The sequence below is a fragment of the Fukomys damarensis genome, unplaced genomic scaffold, assembly GCF_012274545.1.
Source record: "Fukomys damarensis isolate Sample0158 unplaced genomic scaffold, DMR_v1.0_HiC HiC_scaffold_7, whole genome shotgun sequence".
Lineage (NCBI taxonomy): Eukaryota > Metazoa > Chordata > Mammalia > Rodentia > Bathyergidae > Fukomys > Fukomys damarensis.
The window spans coordinates 33,272,497-33,292,264 of record NW_022900919.1 but is presented as its reverse complement, the minus strand read 5'-3'; the positions used below and the strand labels follow the sequence as shown (position 1 = coordinate 33,292,264).

Here is a 19,768-nt window from a genome sequence, read left to right as displayed (position 1 = left end):
AAAAAGTAACTTTTAAAAAAGAAACACTAAATAACACATCAAAATATCAGAACAACAAAGCCTTAGAATTAAAAATATCCAGACTTCACATTTCCCTGATTGCCTTGTAAAAGGCCACTATTTATTGTTATTTGGATGTTTTGTTTTGGTTTTTGTTTTTTTCACTGTTTGGTTAAAGTGTAATTCAACTAAGTCCATATTTTCTGATTAACTCATAAGTTACATATATTCTTTTAACCCTTAGGTTTTTTAACTTTTATTTTTATACCATCAGCAAAAGCAGTGTAAATTTGAATTTATGAAACAAAATAGTAAAACAGTATACAAAAACTTAAATTCATTTCTCCAAAACTTGAATGCCCAATGAGCACCTTAGATTTTATTCAAACTAGACATAAAACAATGCTTGTCCAGTTATTCTTTTTTTCGTGAAGAGAAATATAATTTCCAAAATTTATAAGCAAATTTGTCCATTTAGGCTACAGGGGCTAGAATATTTCTGTTGTAAGAACTCACTGTTGCCTTTGTACTATACCATCAGCTACAAACAACACATACACAAATGAGCATGGCTTTTTTCCAATGAAAACTTTATTTACAAAAACAGCAGACTCAATTTGGCCCACAGGTCAAAGTCTTCCATCCTCTGTTCTATATGAAAATGACCAATAAAGTTGTATCCTAGCATAATAAAGGAAAAGATACAAGATTAATTTTAAAAATGGGGAAATATGATGCAGTTTATGATGATGATAATGCCTCGAATTTTACATAGATATCAAATAGTGCACTAGTCTGACCAAACATTGATACTTAAACAGTGCAACATAATGATGGTGCCAAGAGAAGCACTGGTGAAATGAACTGTTCTGCCTCCAGTTCTGAGGGTTTTTCCAACAAAGCAGCAAGACTTTATAAATTCTAAAAAATTGTAGACACTACTCAAAGGGATATACCATCTGCTTTCCCAATGAACTAAATAAATTAATGAACTTTATATGAGTACTTCTTAGAAAGCACCCGTTAAGTATAATGACTTACTGTCCTCAGAGAACAGTCTACTGCTTAAACAGGTGACCCTTGGTTTTTAAGTTCTTCTGTTTCCTTTTATAGTTTCTCTGCCTCCATGCATAGCACTCAGCAAGTGAAAAATACATATGTGCTGAATGAATGAATGAATGAATGAGTGAATGGATGTATAAACAATTACTCTTTATGTAATATGAATGAACTCCATAAATCTCTAACAACATAATTGTGGGTAAGCCTGGGACTTTTGTTCTTTGTCTACAAAATGTGTATTGTCCTCATAAATTATATAATTTTTATGAGCACATGCAGTCAAACCATAAAAAACAATGTTCGCCATAATGTACAACTGCAACAAACATTACCTAATAGCACTATAGAAGTTAGCTAACTAAGCTCAATAAATCATGTATAAATAAGCTCAAAGTAAAAACAACTAAATTTAGTTATACTCATTTAGAATACTCAGAATTTGGTTGGTTGTTTTTAAGATATTATCACTATATAGCTAACTTCCAGGTATGTGAGAGATTTCTATTTCTGGAAAAGATAAGAGTAATAATAAATTTACCATTTTGTCTGAAGAAATGAAAAAACAATAGGTACTACATAAAATACAAGAGCTTTCAGACATTAGACATCAGTCAACAGAGAATAGTCATCCTTGAGAGAAAAGAAACAACATAAATCTTGCCTTACTGCAATCCCAGGGTTCATTTTCAATTGTGAGGAGAGTCCCCAGCCCATAGGACAGGAGTTCAGCAGTCCCTTAGCTGAAGAGACAGATTTGAGGAACCAGAGTGGCCAAAGAGGCCAGAGTTCACAGAAAAGAGTGCGAGAGAAAAGAGAGCTACGCAGTTGATTCAAGAGAACTGCAGAGACTCCCCTTCTAGTCTTGGGCTGAAAGGAGATCAAGGCATATGGAAGAGGAGATTACTCAAAACCATGGAACAAACAACTTGACAGTTTAAAAGGAAATTCTCAAGTTCAGATGGGGCCAGGGACAGCTCTGGCACCCAGCAGCCAGAATGAAATGCCTTATTCTAGTTGCATGTGTTACAGTACTCCACAGGGTTTTACCTCAATAGCAAGGCAGTATTAGCTCAAGGCTAAATGCTTTTCTAGTCTCATCTGAAAGGATCAAACTGTTTTTAAATAACTTAGTCACATCCTAGATGAAGTTCAAGATTATTAAAATAAAAGAATATATACATATACACACACTCACTCACACACACACACACACACACACACACATATTTTCCAAAAAGGGAAAACTCGCAATGTCTGGAATCTAATAAAAAACTACTAAGCATAAAAAAACAGGAAATGCTACCGAAAATGAGGAGAAAATCACGCTAATAACCCAGAAATAACAAATTTGAAACAATGACTATATAAAATATTTAAAATAATTGTTATAATACTATTCATATATTCAACAAGCTAGGGAGAAAATTAAACATATTATTTAGAAACAAGAAATTCATCTTTTAAATATGCCAATCAACCTTTTAGAGATAAAACTACAATCTCAGAAAACAAAAATAAATTGGCTGTAACTTCCAAGTGATTAGTTATTGCACAAAACTAATCAATGAACTTGAAAACATAGCAATAGAAACTTGAAAATCATTCAAAGAATAAAAAAGTAAAGAAATCATCCGGTGTGACAATAGAGCTACAAAAAGAGGTCAAATACAAATGCTCCTCAACTTACAGTGGGATTATTTATATACTGATAAGCACATCAAAACAGAAAATACCATGTTAAAAATACATTTGAGGGCTAGGGATTTAGCTCAGTGGTTCTGAGGCCTGCTTCACAAGCTAAAGGGCCCGAGTTTAATCTCTGGTACCAAAAAAAAAAAAAAAAAAATACATTTGATACACCTCACCTCCAAAATATTATAGCTTAGCAACATAGTACTATATAGAATATCTATCATTTACCCTCATGGCTAACAGGTAGTTCATTGCCATCAACCAACATTGCCAGAAAGTATAGCTCAGCCTATAGGCATCCTAGAAAAATATCAAAATTTAAAAATCAAAGAAGAGTACCTACAGAATTCAAATTGCTTTCACATCATTGTAAAATCCAATATTGTAAGTTAGACCATCATGACTAAAATGTTTCCTAATTTGACAAAATATACATTCCTAAATAACTTAAACTAAGGTAACTCATAAACATGTGAATATTCTTTAAAAATATTAGAAAATTAAAATGAACAATACATAAAAAGATAATGTATTATTATTAAATGGAATTTATCCTAGTAATGTTACTGCTAATGGCTGTTTTAACAGTCAAAAGCAATTTCTATATTAGCTAACTAAATAAGAAAAAATTTAAGACCATCTCAAAAGATGCAGAAAAAGACCTGACAAAGTACAAAATTCACTCATGTTAAAGAAAAAAAAAAAAACTCTCAGAGCATGAGTTAAAAAAGGAAACCTTCACAACATGATAAAAAAAGATATGGGATAGCCCTACAGCAGCCATCATACCTAATGGTGGTAAAAGAATAAATGTTTCTTCCCTAAGATCACACACCAGACTAGGATATCATCTCCCACATTCTATTCTGCATTGCACTGGAGTTCTAACCAATGTAATGAAGGAAGAAAAGGAGGTCGGGCATAGCGGCGCACACTTGTAATCCCAGCACTTGGGAGGCTGAGGCAGGAGGATTTCTGTGAGTTCAAGACCAACCTGGGCTACATAGTGAGTTCCAGATCAGTCTCAACAACATAGTGAAACCCTGTCTCAAAAAAAACAACAAAAAAAAAGGCAAATGAATTAAAGAAACCCATATTAGAAAGAAGTAAAACTATATTCTCAGAAGACACAATATCTATGAAGAAAATCTTATGAATCTATAAAAATGATACAACAAATGATTTCAGCAAATTCTCAGGATAGAATATCAATGATAAAACTGATCATATTTATATATAGTTCTATATACTGACAATTAACATTTTTAAAGTACACTGTTTCAAAATACACTATTTAACACAGCATCTAAAAACATGAAATACCTACCTACAAACATGATAAAATAGGTGCAAGACCTGTACAACAGAAACTATAAAACCCTGTTTACAAAAGTTTTAAAAAGCCCTTAATAAATGGTTTATTGAAATCCTAACAAAATTCCAGCAAGCTGACTACAGAAATAAGTTAATTTTAAATTCATATGGAAACATACCTAAAATATCAAGTAATTTTGAAAACAAGAAGCTGAAAAATTATGCACATGAGAAAATCGCATAGCTAGTTCCGGACAGGTGTAGCATTACTCTATGAAGACAGGGTCATCACATTTTCCCAAATATATACTCCTTCTCAAACTCTTGGAGATCCTCTTGCTTCAGCCTCCCGAGTGCTAGGATTACAGGCATGGACCACCACCTCCATCTCTGAGGCAATATTAAAATATTACCTGTCCCTTTTGACAACTGCTTCACTTTGTTCCCTCTTTCCTCCTCCTCTGTGGTTATCACAGTGAGTTTGCTAATCTTCTTTTCAAATCTTTTTTTGTGCAACTATATACATACTTATGTAGCTTTAGAAAATTAGAGTATTGTGTCTGATATAGTATAACACTATGAATGAATGTAAGAAAATAAGAAAACCTTAAAATCAGGATACCTGTTACCAGGAGTAGGGTCGGGGTGAAAACGTGAGACAGTAAAAAAGTCAAGGATTCCATTAGAAAAGGATCAGTTTAAGCAGCTTCCAGTCCCTGGTGAAGCTTTATTTCCTAACTTGTGTAGGAAAAAACATGTCTCCATCATACTATTTTGTAATTTTTGAAGAAAATATAAATTAAACTGAACATATCATCAGAAACTTGATTTTTTCACTATATAATGTGGAGCTCTATTCCTATGAACTGAATTGTAACCATCCAGTGATTTATATGTTGAAGCCCTAGTTCTCAATGTGATGATATATGGAGATGGAATCTTTGGGAGATAATTAAAGATAAATGATGTTGTAAGGGTAGGCTCCTGGTATGGTTTAGATCAAGAATAAACCCCAAAACTCTCATGTACTCAGGTCTTGTGCACAGTGCCTGGATCATGGGGGTGCAATAGCTGACACGCTGTTAGGAGCAGGGGGGCCTGGTCACAAGACACAGGTCAGTGGAGTCATGACCTAGAAGGGTACAGATGTGCTGCCCCACCCCATCCTTTCTCTCTCTGCCTTCTGGCCATCATTACACGAGCAGCTTTCCTCTGCCAGACCTTTCCACCATACATTTCTCTGTTGGAGCTAGCTGGCTATAAACTGAAACTTCTAAAAGCCATCAGCCCAAATAAATAAACTTCTTCTCTTTTATGTTGTGGGTGTCAGGTATTTTATCCTAGCAATATCTCTCTCTCTCTCCTCTCCCTCTCCTTCTCTCCCTCCCCTCCCCCTCTCTCATTCCAGCCCCACCCTACCTCCAATGTGTGAATATAATGAGAAAGCAACCATCTGTACTCAAAGAAGAAAAGAAAGCCCTCATCAGAAAATGAACAGGGCAAACCTCTAGATCTGTGAGAAACAAATTTCTGCTATCTGAGCTAATCAAATTTATGGTACTTTATTATATCAGAACAAGAAAATTAATATTAATAGTATTACATGTTATTATATAAAAATAATTATCTTTTTTGTTTAATGCCACCAGATATCCAAAAACATGAATAGAGGGCAATTTGTTTAGCCACTGATGGGCATTTAGGTTGTTTACAGTTTTATATTTCACAAGCAACATTTTATACTACATATTTTTGCTTTTAGGTTTGAGCTATATTTTTTAAAGTGATATAACACAGGAATTTAACATGATGTTTTTCCACACAGTAGCCAATTGTTCCAACATAATTTATTTAGTAAACCATCTTTTTCCCCACAATCATTTGAGATGACATCATTATCAAAAACAAAATCCCTTATAGATTATGTGCTTCTGTACTTGTAATTCTCTCCTACTAATCTTATATCCTATTTTGGTGAGATTCATGAGACAGACAAAACACTGTTATTAGTGCCAGATAACAGGTTAATCAGGGCTACTTATAACATTCAATGTACTTTTATTTTAAGAATTTCCCAAAGCTAATTACTTTGGACTGCTCCACAATGGGTAAGATACTTTCAAAGTTTTGTGATAAAATGACCTCAATCAAGCACTTATTAATAGTAAAAACCTTTCAATTACCTACTGCAAAACCAAATATTAACTCTTCTCTATTTTAATCTATCATATTGCATTCCATCTGGAGCTTTACTAAGTGTGCAAAATATTCCAAGATCACAGAACAACAAATGTCTTACTCTCAAAGGCATACTTCGCTGGTGTGTAACCAACAGCATCAGCCTTCCACGGATAAAAATAGCCTTTAAAAACTGTATGCACCAAAGACCAAAGACCCAGGGAAAGTCAAGAAGTAAAAAGTGGTTACCAGGGAGGAATTCTGCCAGCCGAGAGTTTGCCCTTCTGTCCTTCACACAAGAGTCTGTTTGCAACTGAGACTGGGTTCTTGATTCCTGAATAATAAAATTGGCAGAAAAAAAAATAAAGAATGTCTTCAAGTTTCCCACTCAGTTATAGAGTTGTTATAATAAAACAAATTTAAATATTTTAGAAATTTTTCTTTCAAGTTTTTAAATATACTAATAAAAACAATTATCACAAATTAGCCAAATTTTAAAATGAGTATATTTTAAATAAGAAAAGGATAAATATAAAACATATTCTCATATTTTATCAGGTGTTACAACAGCAAAGATTGAACTTGCAGTATTAAACATTTAAATTAGGTTCCCTTTAAATAGATTTCACAATAGAGAAGAAAAAAATGAACTAAAAATGTGCCATTATTCCACTATCCAATCTAACTAAATGTTCCAAGCATTTATTGATCATATAATCATCAAAGAATAAATATAATTATAAATAGCTCCCATTTTATCATAAGGAGAAAAATTAATGGGGAAAGGTAAGCCAAAACCTTAAAATTTTACTTATAAAAGAAAAAAACACGAAGTCCTTCAAGTTGGATAAAGATGGGAGAAAGACAAATGTGTAACACTGTAACCTAAAATGTGGTCTGGAGATACCGGGCAAAATGATGTATGAGTGAGATGGCAGTACTCATCTTGGAAAAACACTAACTCCTAAGAGAGCATTTGTGCGACAAACATGGTCAGAATGATAGTGATAAATACGATGACAGTGACAAAGAGGATGATGATGAGGATGACAGAAGGCAAAAGTAACCAAGTACCTAATATGTGCCCAGGTGCAAACTCTTCAATGTATCAAGTGATACATCTCTATTACATAGCTATGGTTAGGAAGCCTGTGGCATTAACAAGGAAATATTTGCAAGAGGGTTAAGCTGCCTGTCCAAAGTCACAGAGCTGAGATTTTAACACAGGTAGCTAATGCCAGAAACCATGCCTTTAACTTAGCAAGGCTCTGTCTCAAAACTGAAAAAAAAAAAGAAAAAGAAAAAATTTTAGGGGAGTGGGTAGATGGAGTGAGTAGATAACTGGGAACATAGCCAGTGTAAAAAAAGCCCAAGGCTTCAATCCCCAGTATCACCACCACCAAAAAAAGAAAAGAAAAATAAACAAACAAAAATGCACCCATTCTTTATTCAAAGTTACTCAAATTAAGATAGTGTGGTTTGGGTACAAGAGTAGACAAATACATCAATGGAACATAATAAAGTTAAAATGTTAGTTGGGATATTTAATATATAATATATAATAATAATACAGGTAGCATTTCAAGTGAGTGGGAACAGAAAAGACTGCACATGAGAGGTAAAAGAACAGCGAAGAGTATAGGAGCCAGGCTACTCTGTAACTGTAACAGCTATCAGATTATTTCTTCTCAAATACAAATTCACCCACTGTTGCCTGATCTGTGAAAATGAATATGGGCCCTTTACATATGATTCTCTTGCTAGCTGGCAGGCACATGGTAAACTTTGTCAGTAGAGGGCACTGGAGACACTGCAGTAGGAAAGGGTACCCTGATGGCCAGGTGTCCACAGGGTATGATTCTGTCTCCAGTATTTGGCCATGAGGTATGCTCCAGCACTAAGAGCCCACAGGGTACAGCTTTCTCCAGCATTTAGTCACTATATGTTTGTAACAGCTTCTGTTTGAGGCCACAGCAGTATGGCTGAAAACCCAAGAAAAAGCACTGTAATCTATACCTTGTCCCAGATTCCCAGGCCCCATCACCACACCCTATCCTCAGCCCCACAGGCACACACAGCAAGTGTTCCAAGGAGTCAGCTGTCTAGTGAGCCAAAACAAACTCTTTACTCTATGCAAAACATGTTTAATTCCCACAGCCTCCTGACCTCATCTGCCAGCTGGAGCTCCCCTGTACATCACAGGATCAGTCCCACCACAATGACTGTGCACCAGCTCCAGCTGAGGCAAGCCAGCAATTCCTCTGCCATACAGTGAGCTACAACTACATCCTTTCCAGCAAGGTCTGATCATATTTCCAGTATTTCCAACTTTATCCTTCCTTGGATATTGTCAAGTACCCTAGAGTACACTTTGCAAGTTCCTTTATCTATCTGTCATTCGTCTCCTATCTCAGCTTAAAAAAATCGTTGTGTTAAACTTCTGCTTAAACTACTGTATGGTTTGTCTCCTAGTTTGACTCAGACAGATATAATTACCTTCAGAAAATTACTAAGCCTCTCCTGTGTCTCAGTTTATTTGTCAAATTAGGATAAAAGTACTGACTTCATGAGGTTATTGTGAGAATTAAGTGACAATATATGTAAAGCACAGTAAAATAATGCATAGTATTTTAAGTGCTAGTTATTATTCTTAGTCAATAAGTTAAGTAGACATAATTTTTTAGACATTACAAGAAAAAGACAATATTTAATAGGTAAACAAAAAATAAATCATATACACAGAAGAAAATATAGGTGACTGAGCTTATAAATTACAAAAGAGGCCCAGGAAACTGGCTCAGTGGCATCACAACTGCCTTGCAAATGCAAGATCCTGAGTTTGACCCCTGGTACAAAAACATAAATAAAATAAATTAAATTATGAAAGAAACTTTAAAAAAGGAAAACATCAAAAGCCACAAAAGGGAAACTAATATGCCTGACAAAAATTCTGAATGTCAATATGACAAGGAATATTACAATCAGAGGCAAAAGACAAGGCATATAAGAGGTTTGAACAGTCAGTTTACAAATAAAAATGCTAATGGCCTATAAACACATTGAATTGTACTAAATAAATATCAGTAAAATTTTATAACGAAAGACAGTGAAATTAAAACTAACTGAAATCCCATTTTTACGTATCTTAAATGTCAGAAATCACACAAAAGATGGGGACAAATAACAAAACTCCCCCAATTGACAGATACAGCACACTACATTCAACACATAGAGAATATATTATTGTTTTGAAATTCATATGGAATATGTATCAAAACATACAATAAGCAGGGACAGAAAGAAGACTCAAAAGATTCAAGGAATTTGAATCAATACCTCTCTGACCACAGTAAAACCAAACTAGAATTCACTAAAGAAAGCTAATTAAAATGTCTTGACAAATAAATTTGATAACCCATAAGGAATAGCCATATTCCTTAAAAGGTATGTATGACAAAAATATATATACATAATTTTAAATAGCAAAGATGTTTAATCCCATATTGTAAAACTTTCCACAGAGAAAAGCCCACTAATTCATAATAAAAAATTCTTCCAAACAATTAAAAAGAAATTCTAATCATACATGATTCCTTTTAAAGAATATTTTTTAAAATACCCAACTCATTTTCCAAGGCCAGTCACAACAGAGTACAAAAATAAATCATTGCACATATAGTCACCTAATTTGTTAATGCAATTCTTTTTTTTTTCATTCATTCATTTTATCGATACACTTTAGGTATAGCATTTGCTGACATTCAGACATTCATTATGGGGAATTTGTACCTTTACATAATATATCTTGGTTCTTATTTTTTCCCCCCATTTCTCTACAATCCTCCCTCCAACCCCTCCAACCCTGCCTATTTACAAAGACTTTGTTTCCATTTTTTTCTTCTCTCATGTTTGTTCTTTTCCCTTCTTTCCTTTCCCCTATTCTTCCTACTTCCCCTTCCCCTTTCCTTTTGAACCTTTTCTTCTTATTTCACATTATCTATTATATATCTTGATCCTTATTTACTATTAATGAACTTCTGAGAGGAAAGGACTGTGCTGGAAGTATGGAAAGGTTCTACATCTTAACATGAAAATACTTAATTTCTTGATCTAGATGTGCACATTTATATGGTTATATATTGCTGTATACATTTAAAAATTCATGAATCTACACACAAAATCTGTGTACTTTATACATATTAAATGAATTATAAAACATTAGATATATCTTTTATATACTGATGTAGGAACAAAAATCTTGAAGACATCCTGATATTCAAAGGAAAAAAGTTTCAAAATAACATATACATTTATTCTTTTAAAAACAACCACATTCACAAAATAGAACTATGTCTCAATATACTATATAAATATACAGATAAAAGAACTGGACTTCTACTGGTTAATCAATGAGAGGAAGGGATAAAATGGAAAGAAGAGGATCAAAGGTAAATATTTTTATATCATTAAATTTTTCATGGTAAAAATGTGTATTTTAGACTATAAAATCAAAAGAAATTCTAAATCAAAATTTAAATATCTAAAATTTCTTGAAAGGATAAAGAAAATGATCTAATTCTAATTAAAAACGTGGACACAGCGCCTTGCTATTTTTTTCAACTGTTTATAACTAAAATTTTACAAGAAAAAAAGAAAATTGCCAGGCATAGTGGCAGACACATATAATTTCAGCACTCTGAGAGGCTGAGGCAGGAGAAGCACAAATTCAAGACCAGCCTGGGCAACTGACCAACTTACTGAAACCCAGGGTCAAAATAAATTTTTAAGGGATACAAGTATGCTGGGACATAGCTCAGCTGAAGGCCCTGCTTTCAACCCCCAATACCACAAAAGAAACGAAAGAAAATTATTTGTTTTCAACATTATTCCAAGCAAGAACTGTCTTTAGAAGTGTTAAATGGTAATATGCATAGTTTTTCAAAGAATAGAAATAGGACATCATAATGCTCACATACCACTGAGTGCTCCAACTGCTCCAAAATTTAAGGATTTTCCATCCATTATGCTGGCATCACACTCAATTTCCCCTAAGAGATTTAGATTAGATCCCATTCCTGCATTTGTAAAAGGAGAATCCTAAAAGACAAAAATGAAAATTGAAGTATTATTTGCTTTTTTAAAGAATTAATAGCCAGGCCAGGGATTTAGCTCAGTGGTTCCTCCACCAGCTGTGCAAGCATAAGGACCCAAGTTCAATCCCCAGGACCAAAAAAAAAAAAAAAATTACTGCCAATCTTTCATAAATTATTTCAAAAACTAAGTGAGAGAACACTTTCACACTTATTGTACGATACCAGTACTACCTTGACATCCAAACAAGACAAGCCTATCATAATAAAAAATAATAAATAAAAAAACTACAGATCAATATACCTTGCAAATATTAAGACAAAAATCTTCAGAGAAAAACTCGCATACCAAATCAATCACAATATGAAAAGGATATCATAAAGAGGGTTCCAAAAAAAGCAGTGTTGGTTTAGTACCTGAAAATCAAACAATTTAATACCCTATGCTAACAAAGAAAAAAAGCATAATGATGTCATTAAACACAGAATGAAACCATCTGACAATATCAACAGCATTTATGGGAGAAATACTCCCTAAACTAGAAATAGAAAGTAGCTTTTTTTAGCCAGGCACAGTGCCATACACCTGTGACCCTAGTTACTTGGGAGGTTGAGACAGGAGGATCACCAGTCTAAGATCAGTCTGGGAAACATAGCAAATACCTTAAGACCTGCAGGGCAAAAAGAAATAGGGGTAAAGGGGATACAAGGAGAGAGGAAAGGAGATTTCATCAAAACTAAAAACTTGTTGTCAGCTGCAGTGATGGATGCCTATAATCTCAGAATCTGGAAGACTGAGGCAGAAAGATCACCATGAGTTCAAGGCCAGCATGGACTATGGAGTTAGAGCCTGTCTAAAAAAAAAGCAAATCAAGAACTTTTGTATTCAGAAGGTCATCATGAAAACGTAGTAAAAAAATCCATAGAATGCGAAAAACTTTTTGCAAAATGTATGTACTGCAGCTTTTTCAGAACGCATAAAAAAAACTACATAATTTAAAAGTGGACAAAGGATATAAATTAGGATTTCTCCAAAGAAGATATGTATATAACCAACAAACACATGAAAAGATGCACACTGTCATTTGTCATCATGAAAAGGCAAATCCAAACCACAAAGAAATACTACTTCACACCCACAAGGATGGCTATAATTAGATAATAACATATGTTGGCAAGTATATGGGGAAATCAGAGCCCTCAGAAATTGTGGCGAGGAATGTAAACTGATGCAGCTAGCTTGGAAAACATCTGGAAGATCCTCAAAAAATTAAACATAAGAGTTGACATTTGACCCTGCAGTTCCATTTGTAATTACATGTATACCAAGTCTTGCTACTCAGGACTATATTTGATCTCCACCCAGAGAATATGGAGAAAAGCTAATAATATAAAAAGTCTTACAATAAAAATAACTATCAAGGAGACACAGTCCCAGGATTTGATCTTTAAAAATACAACAGCCACACCACATGCCTTGCAATCACAAGGTCTGGAGTTCGATCCCCAGTACCAAAAAAAAAAAAAAAAAAAAAACCTGAAACAGCCAGGTGTGGTGTCACATACCAGTAATCCCAGCACTCTGGAGGATGAGGAAGGGGAGCTGCACAAGTTCAAGGCCACCCTGGGCTACATAGTGAGTTTGAACTACAAAATGAGACCCTGTCTCAAAAAAGCATATAAATAGGGTATTGGTTTAAACTGAACACTTCTTAGGGCAACTGTGTAGATGTAAAGCCCACCTCAAAATAACAATACCCAGGTATGGTGCTGCATGCCTATAGGCTTAGCACTTGGAAAGCTGAGGTAAGATTGCCACAAGTTCAAGGTCAGCCCTAGGGTACATGAGTTCAAGGCCAGCCAGAACTACATAGGGAGACCCTGCATCAAAAAACAAATGAACAAAACACCAAACAAACAAAAAAAAACAAATAATATGTTTAATATTAATAACTCTACCTCACGTTCCAAAAAGCTAAACCAAACCTGAAAATGAAATTTGTATCCATTGTAGGGTAAATCTATATTACCTAGGAAATCTAGACAATTTTCTATGAATTTAAAATTGTCAAATACTCAAAAATATCTACAAACTTTTCCAGTTTCCTGGATTTCTGCCAGATCCATGAAAAACTAGCCATAACATAAGGCCATTTCTAACCATGTAACTAAAATTTGACCAAAGGGATCATTTTGAGGTCCAGATTAAAAATAAAATCACAGAGTAAAAAGTAACAAAAACAATGTATAATTAAACAGAAAATGAATGACACAGAAAATAAATACTGTGAGCTTTCAAAAGAAAACAGCCTAATATGAAACGGAGAAGTCAGTGACAAGCTTCATGGAAGATGTACAATGAAAGTTCTAGGAAGAATCCTATTAGCTAGGAACTCCCCTTGCCCCCATGTTTCCTCTTCCTAATTTTCCATTCACCGACCCCCACCCTGATCCTTGGTGATAAATTCACACTTGTCCACACTGTATTAAAAGCTGAGGATAGGGCCTGGGATTTAGCTCAGTGGTTCCGCCACCTTCCTCACAAGCGCCAAGAAGGACCTAAATTTGATCCCCAGTACCAAAAAACAAACAAACAAAAAAAAGATTCAAAAAGCTGAGGACAGGTTCCATTCCCCACTACAAAATACAGCAATAATCCCTATATCTACTACAACAGTGACTGCTTTTTCATTTTTTTTAGACAAGTTCTCACTAATGTAGTTCAAGCTGGCCTTGAACTCACTATGTAGTCTAGGTTGGCATCAAATTCATGGCGATCCTCCTGCCTCAGCCTCTGAGTGCTGGGATTATAGGCATGCATCACTACACCAGCTAACAATGATAGAGAACACTTTAATAGCAAAAACCCTATGAAATGTCTCAATGTAAGATAACTTCTGCACTTTGCTGTTTAGTTTAGGATTAACCCACACAGGACGCATCTAGTCTCACTCAAAAGTTTTATAAATGAAAAGAACCATTGTTAGCTTTACTGACCAAACAGGCCCACTTTCCCTTGGCTAGTATAGATAACTAAATGAACTTTAAAGGTAACCTCCCCTACCAAAGAAGTGCTACATCAGAGCTGAAATTCAACTACCTGGCCACCATGTTTTGAATATCAGCAATGTAAACTGTGAAAATGCAATGTAACCACCTGAATGAGATCAAAGCTGTAAACCCTATAAAAGGGGGCGTTGTAGCCCAGTACTGGCTGAATCAGGGCACTGTCATTAGGGGTCATCAATTTCCATCAATGGGAGTAAATGTTTGTTATTTAACTTCCATTCCGCTGCCTCTGTGTGTCACTTGCCAATTCCTTCTTTAACAATAGTGCCTCCTTAAATTATTTATCATCTTTCTCTGGTATCATGAGTAATCTTTAAGGTTAATCATTATGAAAATGCAATTTTAAATCACCAGATAATGCTGTGTAACTGTTAAAATGACTAAAATTAAAGAGAATGACAATAGTGTGTACTGGCAAGAATGTGAAACAACTTCAACCCCACATACTGCTGGTGAGAATGCAAATGGAAAATTATTTAGCAGTTTTTATTAAAGTTATACATGCCCTTACCACAGACCCAGCAATTATACTCCTAACTATTAACCCCAGAGAAATTGCTTTATATGACTACATAAAGACTTGTATTCAAGGTAGGTGTGGAGGTATAAGCATGTGATCTCAGCATGAGGGAAACTGAGGGAGGAAGATCACAAATTCTAGTCCACCTGCACAATTTAAAAGACCTCGTCTCAAAAAATAAAAAGGGCCAGGGTTATAGCTCAGTGATAGAGTGCCCCTGGGTTCAAGCCACAGTACCATTTTATAAAATGATTTACTATGTATTCATAAGCTTTTATCAGCTTTATTCACAACAGTCAAAAACTGAAAACAATCTAAATGCCCATGAACTAGTAAATGGATAAACAAATTACGATATATTCATATAAAAGAACACTACTCAGCAATAAATAGAACAAACTCCTAACACACCCAACAATGTAGATAATATAGGTAAATTTCAAAAGCATTATTCTAAGTGAAAAAAGCCAGCTGCAAAAAGACCACAAATTATATGATTCTATTCCTAGCAAAATCTAGAAAAAGCAGAACTACAGTGACAAGAAGTAGAGAATGGTGCTTATAACTGCAGGTACACAGGAGGCAGGGGGATTGTGAGTTCCAGGCCAGAAACTATTGAGATTGTCTCCAAATAAAAAGGGTTGGGGATGGAATCAGTGGTAAAGCATTTGCCAAGTACGTGCAAGGCCCTGGGCTCAATCCTTGTTCCAGGGAGGAGAAAGGCAGACAGTAGTTGTCAAGGGCCACTGAAGAAAAAAATTTCAATGTAGATGAGTATAAGAAAATCTCTGGGTGACAGAAATGTTAAGTATCATGACTGTATTAGTGGTCACATAATTGTATATATTTGTCAAAAGTAATCAAATTATACGTTTAGAATTGGTGGATTTTGTGTAGTAAATTACACTTCAGTGTAACTAATAAAAAATTATTATTATTATTTTTATTTGGCATAAACTAATCACCATATGAACTAAATGGGCCTCTTATAAATAATATACATGAGTTTTTTAATTGTCACTTGTTGATTTTTGTCATGTGTTATTTTATAGGATTAATAAATAATTACTGTGCTCAATAAGTCGTCAATGATCCTTTTAAAATCTGTCGGGTTTTATTCCTCCCTGTTCAAAAAGCCTACAATAGCTTCCCATCTGAACAAAATCCAAAACCCTCATGCCCAAGATTTACAAGGACCTTCAAGGTTGAACCCCCACGCCCAGCTTACTCCCTCCTGTTTTTCCTCACCCTTTCTGCATAGAACTGCATTTCCTCGGGGACAGCAAAAGGCCAACTTCGCATTTGTTTTTTTGCTCTTTCCTTGGAAATGTCTAGCATAGAAAGCAGTTCTTTGAGCGGGGAGAGAGCCAACAAAGACTGTAAATGCACATGTACACAAAGGTATAAATAACTGATGTCCCATGTCTCATGGTGACAAGTTATTGTAAAGAAAATCCAAAAAGCTGGGAGTGGTGGCGCAGGCCTGTAATCCCAACACTCAGGAGGCTGAGGCAGGAGGATCACTGTGAGTTCAAGACCAGTCTGGGCTACATAGTGAGTTCCAGGTCAGTCTCAACTACACAGGGAGACCCGTCTCAAAAAAAACGAAAATCCAAAAGGAGGGCTGTGGATTTAGCTCAGTGGTGCCACCACCTGCTCACAAATGCAAGGTCCCAAGTTTGATTCCTGGTACCAAAAAAAAAGAAAGAAAACCCAAACAGAATAAGGTACAGTGGGATACTATTCTATCCAAACAATCCCCTCCCCCATATCTGTACAGGGTTTTCTCCTCCATTCTGTTCATGTTACTCTCTGATGACATTTTACCAAGGCCCTCTTCTTACTTACCGAGAGTAGCATTTTCCCAGCACTCCCCAATCATCCTTCTATCCCTTACTTTTTTCCTTTTCTTTATGACACTTTTCTAATTCTCCTCATAGGATCTAAATCCCATATATAAAAAATTTGTCTTTTTTGGTGTAGTATCTCAATGTCTAATGCAATGCTTGGCACATGGGAGTATTCAATAAATATTAAATGAATGAATGAACAGCAGTGAATTGTGACCAGATATAAACAAAATGACTGATCATTGTGAACCATAAATAACCCCTTAAGCCACCTGATACTAAAATAACTTTTACAGGATACTCTATAAAGAAATGCCAGGAAAATATAATGGAGTGTTAAGAATCCAGTCTTTTCTTGAGTAAAACATGAGAAACAAGAAAAAAAAAAAGCACAAACAAAAATGTTTTCAATTTCTAAAGATGAAATTTTTAAATCAAAATATATTTTTAGACTTACAACTTTTAAAAGAGATAGGTCCTTTTGACTGATTACCCTAGCAAAGTAGGGAAGCAAGGCCAAGAGGAAAGTCAGGAGCTATTCTCCCACCATGACATGGAAACCCCTTTGTCTTACTGAAATTTGGAAACATCGTGCCAACAAAAAGATCTGCAAACAATTATGCTCTCACTATAAACCACAGCCTGTATTACCCATTTCATGTTCTTTGCTGAAAGCATAAAAATAAGAGCTGTTTGCAAGGCCACAGGGAATACTGCACCTCTGGGGATCTATTATGCAACCTCTATTAACAGCTCTTACAGATGCAAACAATTTAGTTTTCAAATGCTGTACAAAAAATGAGACTGGCACATTATAAAATCACTTTTATATAAAATGATTTATGTTTATCCAATTTCCAATCTTCCTTTAAGGAGAAGTTAGACATTAACAGGAAATTACTAATATCTTAGTGTCCACACCCTGTCACTCAAGTGCAAATTCAACAAACACATATTCAGGTGAATGAAACTAGGAGACTATATAGTAATATAGTTTCTTCTGCTATCAAAATTATTTTAATTAGTGCCCCCATTGACAAAAGGGTAGCTTTATTCATCTCCAATGACAAAAAAGGGGGAAAAGAGCCTTTGAAACAAACTTTCTTCAATCCTTTTGAAAGAATCCTTCAATTCTTTTTATAAGAATATTAAGAGCTATGGATGTAGCTCAGTGGCAGAACACTTGCTAAGCATGTGCAGAATACTGGGTTCAATCCCCAGTATCACACACACACACACAAACACACACACACACTCTCACACACACACACAGTAATAAAAACAAGATGTTTATTGCATGTCATTATACCCCTTTTCAAATTAACAGCAGAAAAATGCAACCCACCTATCTCATCTAACACTATCCTAAGAATTATTAATTCTTTGATCTCATATTCTTATTATATACAAAATGAACAAAGACCAATGAAACTGAATTATTGATCAAAAGAATCACATGGGGATATTTTTGCTGTTGTTTAGCAGCCAATTAAGCTGGAGTTTTTAAGAATTACATGGTTGAAAGATTTCCAATTTAGATACTTTTTTGGTGATATACACTAAAATTCATTCATTCAACAAATATTTATTGGGCATCTATGTGCCAGGCAAATCTTTTCTGTAAAGGGCCAGGTATATTAAATAATTTAGGTCTTGTGGACCACAACAATGCTTCAATTTCTTAACTCTGCCATTATGGTGCAAAAACACCTACAAATGAATAAGCATGGCTGTGCTCCACCCAAACTTCATTTTGGACACTGTGGTGGTTGATTAATCATTAACTTGAGTGGGGAGTGCCCAGCTGAATTGAGTCAGCATACCGAGGGGAGTGGAAAACCAACTTTAAAGAAGATTGCTGTCAGAATGATATACAAGGAAAATGGGAGTGATTTTAGCACATCTTCCTTGGAGGAGCTTCATTGCAACGGCTTTCCCTTAGAAGAGTTCTGGTTGTTTTTCGCTGAAAGAGCTTGGGCTGTTTTCTTTCTTCAGGGGGGCTTTAATCCTCATCTTCATCTAGGACATCATCTCCTCACTTCTGGTGCAGATTCCTCAGCATTCTAGCCCAGATCCTTCAGCCTTTTGGCACAGACACCTCAGCTTCCAGCACTGGCCCTTGGGCCTTTGCAACACAGATCCTTCGGTCTCCCATCACAGATCCTTCAGTCTCCTGATACAGACTTGCATAGGACATTGCCATGGGCTGCCAGGCCTTAATAAGATCCTTTGGGTCTCCAGTGTGCAGACAGATGTTTCTTAGTCTTCTACATGTGACTCTAGTAAGTACTGAGTAATACAGACTGAAATTTGAATTTCATATAATTTTCTGGTGTCATGAAATACTAGTTTTCTTTTGATTTTGTTTTAATTATTTTAAAAAGTGAAAACCATTAGCAGTTTACAGGCCATTCAAAAACAGATAGAGTCCCATTTGGCTTTTGGACACAGTTTGGCAAACCTGGAACCTTAGGGCTATAGCACTGAACAGAACAGAAAAATACCCTTCCTTACATCAAGCTCCATTTCTATTTGAGAGGGAAGATGATGAGAAATTAAATACAGGAGCTGGAGTTTAGCTGAGTGCTAAGTGTTTAGCATGCCAAAGATCTGGGGGGTTCAATCTCCAGCACCAAAAAAGTAGGAAGAAGAAGAGGAAGAGGAGAAGAATTACAGATTATCTCTCAGTATCTGAGGAGGATTAATTTCAAGACACCCTACGCCATACCAAAATCCATATATGTTCAAGTCCTTTATATAAAATGAAAATATTATTTGCATATAACCTGTGCACATCATCCCAAATATTTCAAATCATCTCCAATTACTTATATTAGGTAAATGTATAAATAGTTGTTACACTATTGTTTAAGGAATAACAAGGAAAAGTCTCCATATTCAGTATAGATGCAATTTAGGAGTATGTGGAGTAGTTTCTATCTAAAATTGGTTGAATCCAAGGATGTAGAACGCTTGAATAGAGAGGCTGACTG

General features: G+C 35.1%; 1 protein-coding gene across 1 annotated transcript in view; it reads right to left on the bottom strand.

The window, feature by feature from the left end:
* The window catches only part of Tasp1 (taspase 1), a 226,943-nt gene that overhangs the window by 179,777 nt on the left and 27,398 nt on the right, over positions 1–19,768 (bottom strand). Inside the window, exons 5-6 of the mRNA XM_010634096.2 lie at positions 11,223–11,343; positions 6,496–6,580 (exon numbers count right to left, since the gene is read on the bottom strand). Of these exons, the coding sequence (XP_010632398.1) occupies positions 6,496–6,580; positions 11,223–11,343 (206 nt within the window). The remainder of the gene's footprint in view (positions 1–6,495; positions 6,581–11,222; positions 11,344–19,768) is intronic.